We start from the raw sequence: 16,636 nt of genomic DNA, 5'->3' as shown, positions 1-16,636 counted from the left end.
GGCATCGTTTGGAAGATTTGCCTAACTCAGGGAACCAGTATTTTCCAAAAGACTAAGGCATGCTATAATAAAATTTTGCATGGATGAAATACTCATTCAGAATGTAAAATAGGCCAATAGATATTCATGCAATAATACAGACAGTTGATTGATATGGTTTCAAACTACATTGTTACTCTCCTTTAGAAAACGTATTAAGTTTTTGGCATAAAATCAAGCATGAATTTTCATAATTACCTAAAAAGGCTACTAAAATAACTCTTCTTTTTCAATGACTGTACATGTGTATGAAAAGCTGGATTTTCTGTGTGTACTTGAACAAAAAGCAACATACTACAGGGTTTGTTACAGTGCATTTTCACAAACTTTGTTTTCTCTTCAGCGGTGAAACTCAAATTTTGTCAAAGCCTTTTTCAGGATCTTGGAGATAATCATATAATTGTTTTCTTTAGATTTATTAATAGGATGTTTTATGCCAGTGGATTTCCTAATACACTAATCTTGCATTCCTGGAATTAAGCCCTTTATCATGGAGTATTTATGTAGTGTTGGCCGTTGTTTGCTTATTTTTATTTTGTATTTTGCACTGATACGAATAAATTATGTTGAGCTGTAATATTGGGGGGTTGGTCATTATCATGGACAGTCATCAGGTTTCAGTGTCAGTATTATACTTGCTTTATAAAAATAATTTAGAAGTTTTCCTTGATACCAGTGTTCTGAAACAATACATTGTATTGAGGCTATCTGGATATTGCATGTTTTGGCACAGTTCCCCTGGGAAATCGTTTGTGCATGGTGCCTTTTTGTGGGATAATTCCCTCATAAGTTTTGCTGCTTTTTTCTCCAGAAATTGGGCCATTTAAGCTTTTTATTTATAATAGGGTCAATTTTGGCAATCTGTATTTCCTTAAGGAATTATGTTTCATTTAGGTTTTCAAATTTCTTTGAATTTGTTCAGTAGTCTCTTAACGTTTTCTGATGCCATACTAATAGTCATTTGTCTCTAATCATTTATTTTCGAAGTTTTAGTCCTGCTTTTAATTTGAAATTTGGGTATTGTCTTTGAATTATGGTGAGTGTATGGTTCTGTGTACAGTAGTCCCCTCTGAGCCATGGGGCACATGTTCCCCCAGTGGATGCCCAAATTCACGGATAGTATCAAACCCAATTTTGCTGTTAATTGGAGCACATTTTTGTTCCTGTCTTCCACTCACAAGTTTCATGCCTTTTCCATTTTAAACAAACACTTAGACCATGCACTGTGGCTGAACCCTTGCAGTTTTAGGTGTGACAGCAAAACTAGCACAAATTTCGTTTTCCTTCCCAACTTCACTAATAGAAGATTCCTTCTCCTTGTAGATCTTAGTAACCTCAGCATATGATTTTTTTTTTTTTCCCTGTATTAAGTGGAGGACTTTCACCTTCTCTCTTGAAGGAAACACTTTACAACTTTTCTTTGGCATATCTGAATTGCCAGCATCACTACTACTGCACTTTGGGGTCATGATTAAGTAAACTAAGGGTGACTTGAACACAAGCATTGTGTTACCTCTCCACAGTTGATCTCATAACTGTGACAGCTACTGAGTGACTAATGGACGGGGAGCCCCTATGTCATGGAGACACTGGACAAAGGGATGATTCACGTCTTAGATGGGACGGAGCAGGATGGCAAAAGATTTCATCACACTGCTCGTAATGGTGTGCAGTGTAAATCTTACCCATTGTTTACTTCTGAAGTTTTCCATTTAAAATTTTCAGACTGCAGTTGACCTGAGGTAACTGAAAGCCAAGAACATGAAACCGAGGATAAGGAAGAACCACTGTAGTTGGTCTATTTTTGTTGTATTAAATTTTGGGAAGATATATAGAGAAACAGATTCAGATGGTTGCCATTGTCTTTAGTTACTCAGAATTCTCCCTGTTTGTTATTATTTTCTTTTTTCATATTAACTTCTTTTTGTATTCGCTTTATTGCCATATAATTCACATACCATACAATTAAAGTATGCAATTCGTTGTTTTTTAGCATGTTCCGAGTTGTGTAACCATCACCAGAGTCCATTTTAAAACATTTTCATTACTGGGGGGCAGGGGGTGAAACTCCCATTGACCTATCACTCCCCCAATCCCTGTAACCTTAGACAACCACTGATCAAGTTTTTGTCTTTATAGATTTGCCTTTCTGAGCATTTTATATAAATGAAATAATAGAATCTATTAACCTCTGTGACTGGTTTCTTCACCTTAGCATGACATTTTCAAGGTTCATTCATGTTACACTATGTATGAGTACTTTCCTTTTTACACACAGTGTTTCCTTTTGTGGATGTATACCATGTGTTATCCATTCATCAGTTGATGGACACTTGGAATAGTTGGTATTCATTCTTCAGAAGAGTTTTTTTTCATTTGCGACTTCTGTAGGCTTTGGGATGGGAGGAAAGGTGATGTATGCACTATTCGTGGTTAACATAGTCTCCTTTGTTGCGGACTGGAAAGCTGAGGGAGGAAGTTGTTACCTTTGTCCTCAGGCAGTTTGAATTGTACCGTTTTATACAAAAACATATATTTCTGGTTTAATGATTCTGTAGTCTTAAGAAAATGTATGATGTCTAGTTAGACTACTCTAAGTACTTCATATCCTTTCTGGGGAATAAGTGATTTCTTTGAGATTAGGTGATTTTTTAACAACCTGAAAATATATTGAATTTTTTATATACTGGCCTGTCCTGAGTCATTGTGGTAAAGATTCTTGGCTCTTTCAGAAGTGTGTAGCTTATTGTAATTCAGTTTTTAAAAAAGGTAATTTTACAGTGTTTGTTCAATATGGCTAATGTACACCTTCTATTGTTTAATGTGCACAAGACGTTATATTCTACAGAGATTTTTAGAAGTTTGCAGAAGTTGTTGAAATAACTAATACTCGATTTTCAAAGCAATTGATATTTTATGTAAAATGGCAAATGTTACATATGCTGGATAAGTCTGTCATCTTCTAAATCAGTTGCCAGGATGAATGATGATCACACTGGGCACTGCCAGTCCCCTCAGGACCTCTTCTGATAATCAAAAATGAAGTGAGGATTTCGGTGTTAATACATTTTCAATGTCTTTTGGTTTTTAAAGAACATGTATATAGTTGGCGATTTTTAATATTCTGTTCTGTCCAGTAGTTATTAGAGCATACATTCTTGTACAAGGATAATTCTAATAGGTAACCATGCAGGTGAGTGTTTATGAATCACAAATATATTAAGATTGTAATTTTTGTATTTCGACTTCTCTGGATTGTAGAGTATAACAATTATTTTTATCCTTAATAGCAATATTTTACTATAATTTTTACTTTAGGCTCCTGGATTTGGATTTGGAATTGCAATATCTGGTGGACGAGATAATCCTCATTTTCAGAGTGGGGAAACGTCAATAGTGATTTCAGATGTGCTGAAAGGAGGACCAGCTGAAGGACAGCTACAGTAAGAGTGCTGCTTATCGTGGGCACCTGTGCGACGAGCAGTGTTTCGCTCCTCAGGCACTGGCCTGTCTTACACTGTCTTAGTGTTTTGCCATATTCATACACCACCTGTGCCATGGTTCATATATCTTTTCCTTAAATTAACATATGTTTACTTAAGAGGGAAACTGGCCAGGTATGGTGGCTCACTCCTTGTAATCCTAGCACTTTGGGAGGCTGAGGCAGGGGGGTCACTTGAGATTGGGAGTTCGAGACCAGCCTGGGCAATGTAGTGAGATCCCCATCTCTACAAAAGAAGTTTAAAAATCAACTGGGCATGGTGGCATGTGCTTACAGTCCCAGCTACTTGGGAGGCTGAGGCAGGAGAATCCCTTGAACTTAGGAGTCTGAGGCTGCAGTGAGCCATGATTGCACTGCTATACTCCAGTCCAGGTGACAGAGTAAGACCCTGTCTCCAAAGAAAATAAAGGAAGCTTTATCCCTATTAAATTGGAAAGCTAGTATCACTCACTTTTAATAGAATGTGTAACTGTAAAAATAGAATGTGTAACTGTAAAAAAAATTTGTAACTCCATTTGGGTAGAATCTAGCCTTCAGAAGCCTCTCTTCCCAAGTCTTGCACCCTTTTTGTTCCATATGAAGATTAGTAAGCTAAAGAAAAACACAAAATATACTAGCAAAATAATGGCACTACAATTAGAAGTATTAAAAGAAAATTAAAAGATGAAAAACTTAAAAGGTAAAAGGAAATAGGTTTTCCAGCTCTATGAGTCAGTATCATTTAATGCCCTGTAACTGTACTACCAAGAATCATTTCATGGATGTGGTATCTGTTCAGTCTTCTGGGGAAATACTTTGTTAATGACTTAAAAAAATTAAGGACGTGTGGTTAATTACTTGTTAAACATTCTGTGGAGAAATCTGAAAGTAAATCAGTTGACATTATTTTATTGATCTGAAGAGAAATTGATTAATTGACTCATAATTAGAATACATTTTAGAAGTACCTATCTTGAAAATATCATAAACTCACCAGAATGTTTATCTCTAACATATTATTTTGTGCCCTTTTCCCCTTAGGGAAAATGACCGAGTGGCAATGGTTAACGGAGTTTCAATGGATAATGTTGAACATGCTTTTGCTGTTCAGCAACTAAGGAAAAGTGGGAAAAACGCAAAAATTGTAAGTATCTTTGATCTTTAATTCAGTAAAGGTACCCCTTTACATTTCTGGTGTTTGAATTCATCCTTCCCATTTAAGAAAAGGAAAACAAACAATAGTTCCAACGGTAGTTGTTAACAGTTAGGAGTGTTTCTTTCAGCAGTAGTGTGGTTTGTCCCTGGTATGTGTATTTTCTCAGTTTAGATACCAGGAATTTTTCAATTGAAAAAGGAAAGGGGACAGTTGAATAGTTAGCTCTTTTAGGCTTAATATTTCCTCCTGTTTTCCTCCTCTACAGTCATGTGCTGCATGACAATGTTTTGGTCGTCAACAGCCGCATATTTGACAGTGGTTCCATAAGATTATAGTACTGTATTTACCTTTACCGTGTTTAGATACACGCATAGTTACCATTGTGTTACAGTCGCCTACAGTATTCAGTACAGTAACATGCTGTACAGGCTTGTAACCGAGAAGCAATAGGCTATGCCATGTAGCCTAGATGTGTAGTAGGCTATACCATCTGGGTTTGGGAAGATACGTTCTGTGATGTTTGCACAAAGACAGAATTGCCTAACAATTGACTTCTCATATATATCCCTAATGTTAAGTGACGCATGACGGTACTGAAGTTAGATTGGATCTTGGCGTGTGTCAGTTTGAAATAGATGGCCCTATTTTCTGGTACAAGATGAAATTACCTGGCAAGTTTTGCATTGTCCCTTGAACACATGTATGTCAGCAGCTACTTTCCTTATTACTCTGATAGTTTGAGGAGAGGGAAAGTCTAAGATTGTTTTTTGTAGAGTTGTTCAGGGTGCATTTAATGTTATTGTTTTACTGTATAGCTAGTCTTTATTTCATATTTCTCTGAGAAGTCTACTTTTTATTAAGGGAAAAGAAATTTAGTTAACTCTTGATAATGGGCCTCAAATCACAGTTAAAACTTGGTAAATGTAGCACAGTAGATTTAATGTAAAAGTTTTATTTATTTTATTTTTTTGAGACAGTCTCACTCTGTCACCCAGGCTGGAGTGCAGTGGCGTGATCTCGGTTCACTGCAACCTGCACCTCCTAGGTTCAAGTACTTTTTGTGCCTCAGCCTCCCAAGTAGCTAGGAACACAGATGCATGCCACCATGCCCGCCTGGCTAGTTTTTGTATTTTTAGTAGAGATAGGGTTTTGCCATGTTGGCCAGGCTGATCTTGAACTCTGACTTCAAGTGATCCGCCTGCCCTGGCCTTCCAAAGTGCTGGGATTACAGGCATCAGCCACCACGCCCATCCAAAAGTCTTACTTAAAATGATACACTTTTAGGAACACAGGAGCCACTTCACCCACTTTGCTCCTCCACTGTTTTTATCCCATCCTGCCTCTGAAAGGACTAATGAAGGTAGCCTTGAAGCCTCAGCTCAGGTATACAAAGCTGAAGAGGCTGGGTGCTATGCCCTGCTTTGTCCGTTGAGAACCTTTCTATCTCCCAGCAGATGCTCAGAACCACAGCAGACCTGATGGAAAGGATAAGGGTGGGTAAAGGGAGGTCTGCTTTTGAGTTTTGATGTCTGGGAGTGGTGGTAAAAGCTGAAAAGGGTATTTATTCCCTGAGACTGCACCCAGCAGTTGCTCGGCCCTCCTGCCCTGTGTAGGCTGCCTTGCTGTGTGGCTTGTTTCACACCAGCATCATTGCTGGTGAGATGAGAGTTCTCTCATATCGCAGTAGGACCACTATTTGGTTATGGTGTTGTTCCAGAGAACAAACATCTTTTATTTTGTATGTTTTCACAATCTCATTGTAGTCCGTAGTTTTACAACTGTGATGTTACTTTAAAATTGCAATTAATTAACAGACTGCCTAGCGGATGATAAAGTTTTTAAACAGTTTTTATAACAAGAGGTTGCACTGTTTACAGAAGCAAATTGCTATTTTTTTGGTTTGTTTGTTTTAAAACAGCAAATTACTAATAGTTTTGTTGGGTTTGATCAGTTGAGTGAGCTTCAGTGTCTTGCTTTAGCTGCTGATCCTGAGCACCATCCTTATTCTGCATAGTGTTCTTCAGGTGGCTTGCTGCACATTCCAAGGCCAGCACCTCGGGAAACTTGTTTTTTATCCCTTGTATCAGGTGTGGTGAGTTTCATCCATACTTTCAACTTTTTAAGCCCTCCATTCCTCTGTAATCTTGAGCTGTTTTGTTTTTCCATGCAAAATATTTGGCACACATACACTACATTGATAATACATCCAAGAAAGTTATATTGCTATACTCCAGACTTTTCCACATAGAGGTGATATTATAAGTAGGTCTGAAATCAATAATGTATTTGAAATGGCACATTTTGGCCCAGCATGTAAGGAGAAGGATTTAGGGGCTGTTCAAAGCTCTGTCAGTTGGAAAGGTATTTTTTACTGTGTGGTTAAAGGCTCTAGGGGCTTTGGGCAGAAAGGTGTTTTAATCAGCAAAAAGCAGTTGTTGATTTCTGCATTTTGACAGTTTCAGTCATGTCATTAATTTAAAGCTTTCATTGCTGTATGACTCTTAGAATAAACTGCCTGTGTCTGAGAGTGTGGCCTTTCATTATAAGATGTCTTTTTTTAACCTCATCCCTGGACATAACCAGAGCGTCAGAAACACTCAGGTCATGATATATGTGATGTTTATTTTCCCCAGTTCTGAACTCTACCAGATCGTCTTCCCTGGTCTCTGTTCTACTGATGTCTGTCTTCTCTCCTGTGCTCCTCCATTTTCTCTCCTCAGACTATCAGAGTAATAAGGAAAATAGCTGCTGACATACATGTGTTCAAGGGGCGACGCAAAACTTTCCCAGTAAACTCATCTTATACCAGAAAACAGGACCATATATTTCAAACTGACACATGACAAGATCCAATCTAACTTCAGTACAGTCATGCGTCACTTAACATTGGGGATATATTATATATCCCCAATAGCCTGTATAATTTTACTAAAATTCTGAACATAGTAAAAAAGCGTTATAAAGTGGATGAAGAGGCAAAAACACCTTCCTAGCAAAAACCTCTGTGAGCATTTCAGAACAGTTCTGTGTTGCTTCATGACAGGGATAGGTCTTGAGAAATGCCTCATTACATGATTTCATCCTTGTGTGACCATCAGAGTGTACTTACACAAACCTGGAAGGCATAGCCTCCAACACACCTAGGCTATATGGTATAGTGTATTGCTCTCCGGCTATAAATCCCATACAACATGTTACTGTACTGAGTACTGTGGGCAGCTGTAAAACAATGGTAAGTATATGTCTGCCTAAACATGGGGAAAGTACACTAAAAATATATAACGGATAAAAAACATTCTATGCCTGTTTAGTGTACTTACTGTGAATGGAGCTTGCAGGACTGAAAGTTGCTCTGAGTGAGTCAGTGAGTGAGTGGTGAGTGAATGTGAAGGCCTAGGACATTACTGTACACTACTGTAGACTTTGTAAACACTGTACATTTAGGCTGCACTAAATTTATTTTTCATGTTTTAATATTTTTAATGTATTTAATATTTTATAACTTTATAAAATTTATTTAAAAGTCTTCTTTCTTCAATAAAAAACCTTAGCTTACTGAAACTTTTTTAACCTATATCTTTCTAACTTTTTGACTCTCGCAATAACACTTAAAACACAAACACATTGTACAGCAGTACAAAAATGTTTTTTTCTATTTAAAATTTTCTTCTTTTTGTTTGTGTTTTTTTAAGACACAGTTTCACTCTGTCACCCAGGCTAGAGTGCAATGGCGTGATCTTGGCTCACTGCAGCCTCCACCTCCCTGGTTCAAGTGATTCTCGTGCTTCAGCCTTGGGATTACAGGCACCCACTACCACGCCCATATTTTGTATTTTTAGTAGAGACAGGGTTTTGTCATGTTGGCCAGGCTGGTATTGAACCCCTGGCCTCAACTGATCTGCCTGCCTCGGCCTCCCAAAGTTCTGGGATTACAGGCGTGAGCCACCGCACCTGGCCTAAAATTTTTTATTTTTCACTTTTTAAACTTTTAGTAAAATCTAAGACACAAGCACACACATTAGCCTAGGGCTACCCAGGATCGGGGTCATCAGTGTCGCTGTCTTCCACCTCCACAGATTGTCCTGGTGGGAAGTCTTCAGGGGCAGTAACATGCATGGAGCCATCATCTCCTATGACAACAATGCTTTCTTGTGGAACACCTCCTGAGGGACCTGCCTGAGGCTGTTTTCCCAGTTCACATTTAAAAAAAAATAAGTAGAGGGAGTACACTCTGGAATAATGATAAAAAGTGTAGCATAGTAAATACATAAACCAGTAACAGTCATTATCAAGTTTTATATTCTGTACATATTATATCTGCTGCACTTTTATTCCACTGGCAGCATAGTAGGTTTGTTTATACCAGCATCATGACAAACAGCACTGCAGTGCACCCACGACATTATGACCCTGTGGCGTCACTAGGTGATAGGAGATCTTCGGCTCCATTGTAGTATTATGGGGCCTCTGCAGATGTGTTGTCCATTGTTTCACATGGTGCATGACTGTGTATGTATCCACATGGCCATGCAGCATTTCACTCTGCATACATATTTATGGAACTCACTCACTCACAGGCATTTCAGTGTCCAGTCCACGAGTTTTTTAAAATTCGGCTGTGAAAATCATATTGCTACCTACTTGCTTAGTTAATTTTTAGGATAATTTTCTAAGAGTGGCTTTTCAGAGTCAAAGGACCTGAATGACTTTTGATGTATGTATTACCAGTTTGTCCTTCTTCAGAAAATCAATAGGCTATCAAGAGTTCAGTTTTCAACACATCTTAAATCTTTGCCTGATAAAAAAGTATCTGAAATGAAACATTTAAAATCACAAGTGGATTTGATCCTCTCATGGTGTGTTTACTACCCATTTGTTTTTTCATTTACCTGTTCATGTCCCTTGCATTTATATGGTGGTGATGGTCATACTAGGTGTTTTGTGTAGTCAGATTATTAACCTTTTGTCGTACATACCTCACGTGTTGTTATCTTCTTTGCTTTTGTGACTGTTTGTAAGTTGTTTGTGTTTGTTGTTTTGTGTCATTTTGTTACAACATTGAAAAGTTTTCATTTTAATTTTGTCATGTCTGTCAGACTTTCACTTTATTGGTTCTGCCTTGGTGTCATGCTTCCAAAAGCCTTTTAATTGCAAAAGCCTCTCTCTTGTATTTTATTCTAGTACTTACATGGCATCATTTTGTTTTATTTTACATTTAAGACTTCAGTTAAGCTAAACTGTTTTGAAGTACGCATTTTTTTCCTAAAAATTTTGATTCCAAATTTTTCATAGTGTTAAAATCAAGCATAGTCGTCACACCTACTAATTATTATTCATGTTTGTAACTGTTAACTCCTAAGTAGAGAATCACAGTAGGACTGGATACCTTACAATAAGTAAAGCACCTACTAGGTGCAAGCGTTACATTACATGTACAGTTAAATGCATGGGAAGGAGCCTCTCAAAGAACTCGAATCTTAGTGGGCTGGATGGGTGTACATACTGATAACCATATAATACATGTCAACTCAGGTTAATAGGTCAGGTACAGTAGAATCCCAAAGAGGTGGCACTCTTACAGAAATGATAGGGAAAGCCTTGAGTGCTCATCTGCTCAACTTTGTTTTTGTTTATTACTAGGGAGGAACTGAAGATTAAAATACCAATACCAGGTATTGCTTCCAATGTAATATGTTGGAAATTAAGTAGACGTGAGATGTAAAAGCAGACAGCTAGCATTAGGAATGCTTTACAGAAGATATTAACTGATAAGGACTTCAGCTGTGGGTTGCTCCAAGATGAGAAGGGCAGCCTTTCTCTTTCAGTTCATAACAGGGCATTGGCTGTCCTCCTTTTCACATGCTGTTCTCTGCTGCTTCTCATCCTTGAGCTTCAGCGTTGTTTCCTCAGAATGGCCCTCTGCTTAGGCCCTTGTCCTGATTCTGAACCAGCACCTGATAATAATAATAATAATAATAATAATAATAATAATAATAATAATAATAATATAATAATAATAGTAGTAGTAGTAGTAGTAGTAATAGGAAGCAGCAGTATTAAGTGTAGAGCAGCCCTTTGAAGAAGTTTAGCCACATAGAGAAGAGATAAGATGATAACATGCAGGTGAATAGCAAGACAGAGAAATAGAAGATTAATTGGGGGAGCTTAGTAGGTAGAGGACAGATTTTAGGTAAATAAAGCGATTGAAGTTTCAGGTAAACTGGAGTATGGTAATTGATGAAGAAAAAATCTTAGAGATGAGTCGGGATGAGAATGAGAGCTCAAATAGAAGAGTTTCATTCATCCAGGAAGAAGATCGCTGTGGTCTTTGAGGCCAGAAGGAAGGAGGACCAAATAAATGAGATACTGAAAAAATTTAGGAGGGCAGGGGGAGTAAAATGGCACTGATAGCCTTAAAGCAGGCTGAGTGGCTGGGATCTCAAAGAATGGTTGTAGAATACCTACATTAGCAAATTCCATAGAGAGGCAACAAGATGTAGATGAAAGGATTGCTGAACAAGAGCAAGACTTCTGTAAAATGAATTTACAGAGGGCCTAATCAGCAAAGTGTGGAAGTGAAGGTACTAATAGGACTGGAGTTTGTCATGGCAGATGATTGAGGGGTCAAGAGAAAGTCATTTAAATACAGCAGCAGGATGTCTCATGCCAACTTGGGGGAAACGTGAGTGAAACCAGGACGGAACTGATGAACTGAAAATAAGAGAGGATGAAGGAATTGGAAATAAGATAGTGAAAAGTTTCAGTAGCTCACGGTGTCCGACATAGAAGACAAGGAGTGATATACACAGGAAGATCCTGCGGAGCTACAGTGAGGTCAAGTGTATACTATTGTAGGAAGGCAAAGTGTAGTCCACAGATTACAGGGCCACTCAGTCAGCAGGTGTGATACATGTAGATCTTCACCTTGCAGAGAATGAAGGAAATAAGTGGACAGGCAATACAGAGCCAGTTACCAGAGTCATTGAGAGAAGAATGCCAGAGGGAAGAATTTGCACCTAGACCAGAAGTACACATTGGAGAGATCCGGAGACTGAAAGCAGTTTGTGTTGGTGAAGTACAGCTGAGTTAATTAGCTCCAACATATTATTGAATGTTAGTGTGGCTGTAGAATAAATTCATCTCTTAGAAGTCTGGGGCAATGGTGGGCTTTGATATTGATGCAGTCTAAAATGTTTAAGGAAGCAAGTTGGACTTAGAAGTTTGCTGTGGTTTTGGTAGCACCTAGAGTATATTTGATGGCATTAGAGTACAGTGCTGTCCTTTTTATTTAAACCACCAACAGTTGTTAGTTTCCCTGTAAGCTTGTGATTATTACACCAGGAAGATCTTTCTGTGTGAAGTAAATAAAGAGATTAGGCCCACCCTTTCTTATTTGTGCTTAACTAGATCTGTTCATCGGGAGAGCAGAAAACACAGCCTTTATGGAAATGTATTCTTTAGCAATTTGTTGTAGTTGTTTGTGTATTGTTTCTTGCTGGTTCATAATACGGGATGAGAAGTGTAATGTTCCTTTCTCTTTGGAACTGAACATACATATATGAAAATCAGTCAACTTATTTTTTAACCTTTTTAACTTGCAGACAATTAGAAGGAAGAAGAAAGTTCAAATACCAGTAAGTCGTCCTGATCCTGAACCAGTATCTGATAATGAAGAAGATAGTTACGATGAGGAAATACATGATCCAAGAAGTGGCCGGAGTGGTGTGGTTAACAGAAGGAGTGAGAAGATTTGGTCGAGGGATAGAAGTGCAAGTAGAGAGAGGAGCTTGTCTCCACGGTCAGACAGGCGGTCAGTGGCTTCCAGCCAGCCCGCTAAACCCACCAAAGTCACACTGGTGAAATCCCGGAAGAATGAAGGTAGTTTCTGCCAACTCTTGCTGTTATTTTCACATGAAACTTTAAAACTAATTTTAGTGAGAAGTACAGTTGCTGTCTCTTCATGTCTTTGCTTTGTTGTCTTTGTGTTTGTGTTCTGTCACTGTAAGTCAGGTCCTGTTATGGCAGGCTTCAGGGACTGTTCATTTTCTCTGTTGGAACAGATAGCACTTTAAGTGAATGGTCCAGGGGTTGGCTTTCAGATTTGTCCTGATGAGAATAACCAAGTACAAATTATGCTAACAAGAAATGTCACACCATCACCAAATGGAAATTCAGTGTTTTTCTTAACTGTTAGTAATGTAATCATGGAGAGAAATCTTGGGGGAGGGTGGGGGTGGTGGTGGTGGTGGTGGTGGTGGTGGTGGTGGTGTTACAACAAGGTCTGGCTCTGTCACCCAGGCTGGAGTGCAGTGCCACAATCTCAGCTCCCTGCTACTCTGCCTCCCGGGCTCAAGCAGTCCTCCCACTTCAGCCTCCCTAGTAGCTGGAACTACAAGTACATGCCACCATGTCCAGCTAATGTTTTCATTTTGGGTGCAGGGTTTTGCCATGTTGCCCAAGCTGGTCAGCTCAAGCAATTCACCTACCTCGGCCTCCCGCAGTGCTGGAATTCAGGCGGGAAGCCATTGTGCCCTGCTGTGACTTCTTCCCCCTCACTCCAGACTGTTTTTTTAAATGGAGGAATTTAAGGAAAAGAACCCCTTTTAGGGCATTTCTCTATAATGCAGTATTTCTTTGAAGTTTTTGAAACTGAAACTCAGCTGCCTTCCCTCGTACCTCATTAAATTTGATAAAAAATGGATCTGACTGTGGCTTCCTCCTCCTGTGGGCATGCATGACTGATCATTTTGATATATAGGGGTGTTACAGTTGGAATATTATCAAGGCTTACTTTGATCTGCTTTACCACTTGGCATATCTCCTAGGTGGTACTCCGTACCCCCACTCTAGAGCAGACTTCTCAGTGAAGTGTCAGTGAAGTCGTCAACATTTGCTGTTTCTACTTCATTTCACCACTTACCCCTCAACCCTCTCTGGTGTGGTATCTTTTTCGCTCTGCCCCCAAAAATGTTCACACTAAATCTAGTGGAAGTTTTTCAGTCTCTAGCTTGCTTGCCTTACAGTATCATTTCACATGGTTAACCACTCCTTATTTTAAAAAATAATGTCTTCTTTTGGTAATACTGCATCTCTCTCTTTTTTCCCCCCCCACCTTTCTGTATCTTTTGCAGGCTCATTCTTCTCACCCTGCCCTTTATAATGTTCTGTCAGTTTCTTTCCTAGAATCTTTTTTTCCACTTAAGGTAATTTTTTTTTTTCTTTTCCTCAGGTTGAATAACAATTTAGGCAATCTCATCTGCTCCCCTGCTTCCAGTCACTGCTGATGGCAGAACCTCTTTCTCCAGCCCAAATCTGTACACTCTAGTGTTCCAGCTGTTAGGCATATTCACTTAGATGTTCCTGTAGGTCCCTGAAACACAGCACATCTCAAATGAAACACATCTTCCTCTTAAAATGTTTCTTTGTATTTCTCATAAAGTATTCAATTGAACGTGTTCCTTTTGATCCAGTTTCTCAGGCCATTCCCAGATGACATGGTAGTTACCCTTGACATCTCTTTTTTTCCCGTGCATGATGAATGTCGTCACTCTGAAATACCACTCTTACCCATCCCACTCTTTCTCCACTGCCTCCACCCTTTTTCAGGCCGCTGTCATCTCTTACATAGACTTGTTTGGTCTCGTAGGTTGTCTCTTGGATCCCTTTAAGTTGATTCTGCAGATTTCTTCATAGATCCTCTGTGACACTTCTGTCTTACTCTTTTTCCCCTTTCTTCATTAATTCTCAGTCTCTGCTACACTAGACTTATGACTTCATTAGGTCCACCAGGTTTTTTTCTTCGTAACTTGGGTGCATTTGTTTTGAACTGTTCAGCCATCACTCACCCCGTGCATCCCCTCCCACACAAACATACCCTTCAGGTTTAGGGCTTTCTTAGGTCAAGTTTTAACTTCAGTATTTCTTCCTCAGGGAGGCCTTCTCCTTCCCCCAGGAGGTGCAGAATGCTTGTGTTTCTGCTCTCTGAACTCATCGCATTTGGAATTGCCATGCTGACATCCCTTTTTTCACTGACTCCTGCCAGAGTGCAGGAACTGTCTCATTTGCTGCTTTCTCCCTAATGCCTGGTACCTAGTTGATATATACCCCAAGAAATATTTAGAATGAACGAACAAACTAATATACAAGGAATATTTTGGGATCATCTGTGTAATGATCATTTATATGTGTTTAATCTTAAAGAACAGTCTTTTAACCAATACCGTATCCTTCTGTGATGTAATGACCATATGGATGACTGCCTCATTCCTTGCCCAGATCTCCTAAAAGGCTGTTTTCTTTACCCTGATTCTATTTCTGGCTGTGAGTACTCTTTGTATGTTTGTCTTAAGTTAAACTGTAACTCTGATGTAAATTTTTTTTTTTTTTTTTTTTTTTTGAGATGGAGTCTCACTCTGTCTCTCAGGCTTAGAGTGCAGTGGCACAATCTCAGTTCACTGCACCCTCTGCCTCCCAGGTTTAAGCAGTTCTCCTCCCTCAGCCTCCCAAGTAGCTGGGATTACAGGTGTGCACCACCATGCCTGGCTAATTTTTTGTATTTTTAATAAAGACAGGGTTTCACCATGCTAGCCAGGCTGGTCTCGAACTCCTGACCTTGTGATCTGCCCACCTTGGCTTCCCAAAGTGCTGGGATTATAGGCATGAGTCACCACGCTCAGCCTACTGTTACGTAATTTTTAGACACTTCAGTAGTAAGTCTGTTAATTTATCCCATGTTAAAACAATTTTCTGTTTTCCATCTTGGTTTTTGGTTTTGTTTTTAATGCAGTAAGACTCTCCTCACAGAACCAGGGGCAGTCCTTTTACGACATTATACTGGTGGTTGTAGTCATTGTTCTTATTTTTCTTAAAATATATTTTTCTACAGCTGTTGCAGGAACCTGGGCAGTTCTCTGGACTCTGCTAGTAATTTCCTCAACTTCCAACATTCCTTACCCACAGACAGAATCAGTGTCCTTACTCTTGGATACTTGGTTGGTGGTTTAAAGGAAAGGACTGGCATAATAACTCCTGCCCACATCTGCCTAGCTGGCTGTAAGCCTTTGCACTCATACTTAGTACGTGCTAGTACTCTGAGTATGTCTGTCCAGTGTCATGGGGTGTATAGGATCAGAAATATTTTTGGTCTGGGAGCAGGGAAAAATAGAAATAGTATATGCATGATAATAGTCTTCAATAAAATGGTCAATCTTTTCAAAGTTTTTCAAACCTCAAGCAGTTTACTCTTTAGAATTATCTTTCTAGCCAGGCATAGTGTGACACATGTCTGTTAGTCCCAGGTACTCTGGAGCCTGAGGCAGGAGGGTTGTTTGACCCCAGGAATTCGAGTCCAGCCTGGGCAACATAGTGAGACCCTGTCTCTTGAAGAAAATGGTATTCCTTAAGCATTCTGAAGAGCTAGCGTATCAATGCTTGGTCAAAAAGAAATGATGTCCTCTTGGGGATTTTCTCCTTTTCAGTAACATGGGAACACGGTCTATCAGTCCTTCGTTTGAACCATACACTTTCCCTTTGCTTTCACGGAGACATTGCAGACTTGCTAATTAAAGAGAATGTCTTATTTGCAGGGTGGCCAAGAAAAATGTCTCGTTATTGATTGTACTTGAAAACTCTATGCAGTGGCTATTAGTTTAGTTGTATACTTGTGAAATCTATTTAACTGTCTTAGGATGTTACACTAAAAATACTTACTTAAATTATTTCAGAATATGGTCTTCGATTGGCAAGCCATATATTTGTTAAGGAAATTTCACAAGATAGTTTGGCAGCAAGAGATGGCAATATTCAAGAAGGTGATGTTGTATTGAAGGTATAGTCATATTCTTCCTTTTTAATGAACTGAAATAGAAAATAAGTTCTAGAGTTACTGTGTGGTCTGTGCTGTTGTTTGAAGCAATTTTGCCAAAGAGAATTAAAAAATCAATGTTTGGGGGAGAGGGATG

The 16,636-nt window shown here is 39.0% G+C and overlaps 1 protein-coding gene across 5 annotated transcripts in view; it reads left to right on the top strand.

Moving 5' to 3' along the window:
* TJP1 (tight junction protein 1) overlaps nt 1–16,636 on the top strand; it is a 288,086-nt gene that overhangs the window by 201,776 nt on the left and 69,674 nt on the right. For all 5 annotated transcript variants that reach the window (XM_023187696.2, XM_023187694.2, XM_023187699.2 and 2 more), the window contains 4 exons: nt 3,358–3,482; nt 4,562–4,664; nt 12,278–12,554; nt 16,400–16,503. In XM_023187696.2, coding sequence (XP_023043464.1) covers nt 3,358–3,482; nt 4,562–4,664; nt 12,278–12,554; nt 16,400–16,503 — 609 coding nt within the window. The remainder of the gene's footprint in view (nt 1–3,357; nt 3,483–4,561; nt 4,665–12,277; nt 12,555–16,399; nt 16,504–16,636) is intronic.

The sequence above is a fragment of the Piliocolobus tephrosceles genome, chromosome 6 (genome assembly GCF_002776525.5).
Source record: "Piliocolobus tephrosceles isolate RC106 chromosome 6, ASM277652v3, whole genome shotgun sequence".
Classification (NCBI taxonomy): Eukaryota; Metazoa; Chordata; class Mammalia; order Primates; family Cercopithecidae; genus Piliocolobus; species Piliocolobus tephrosceles.
The sequence above is the reverse complement of the archived record's forward strand: the minus strand, read 5'-3'. Positions and strand labels throughout refer to the sequence as shown.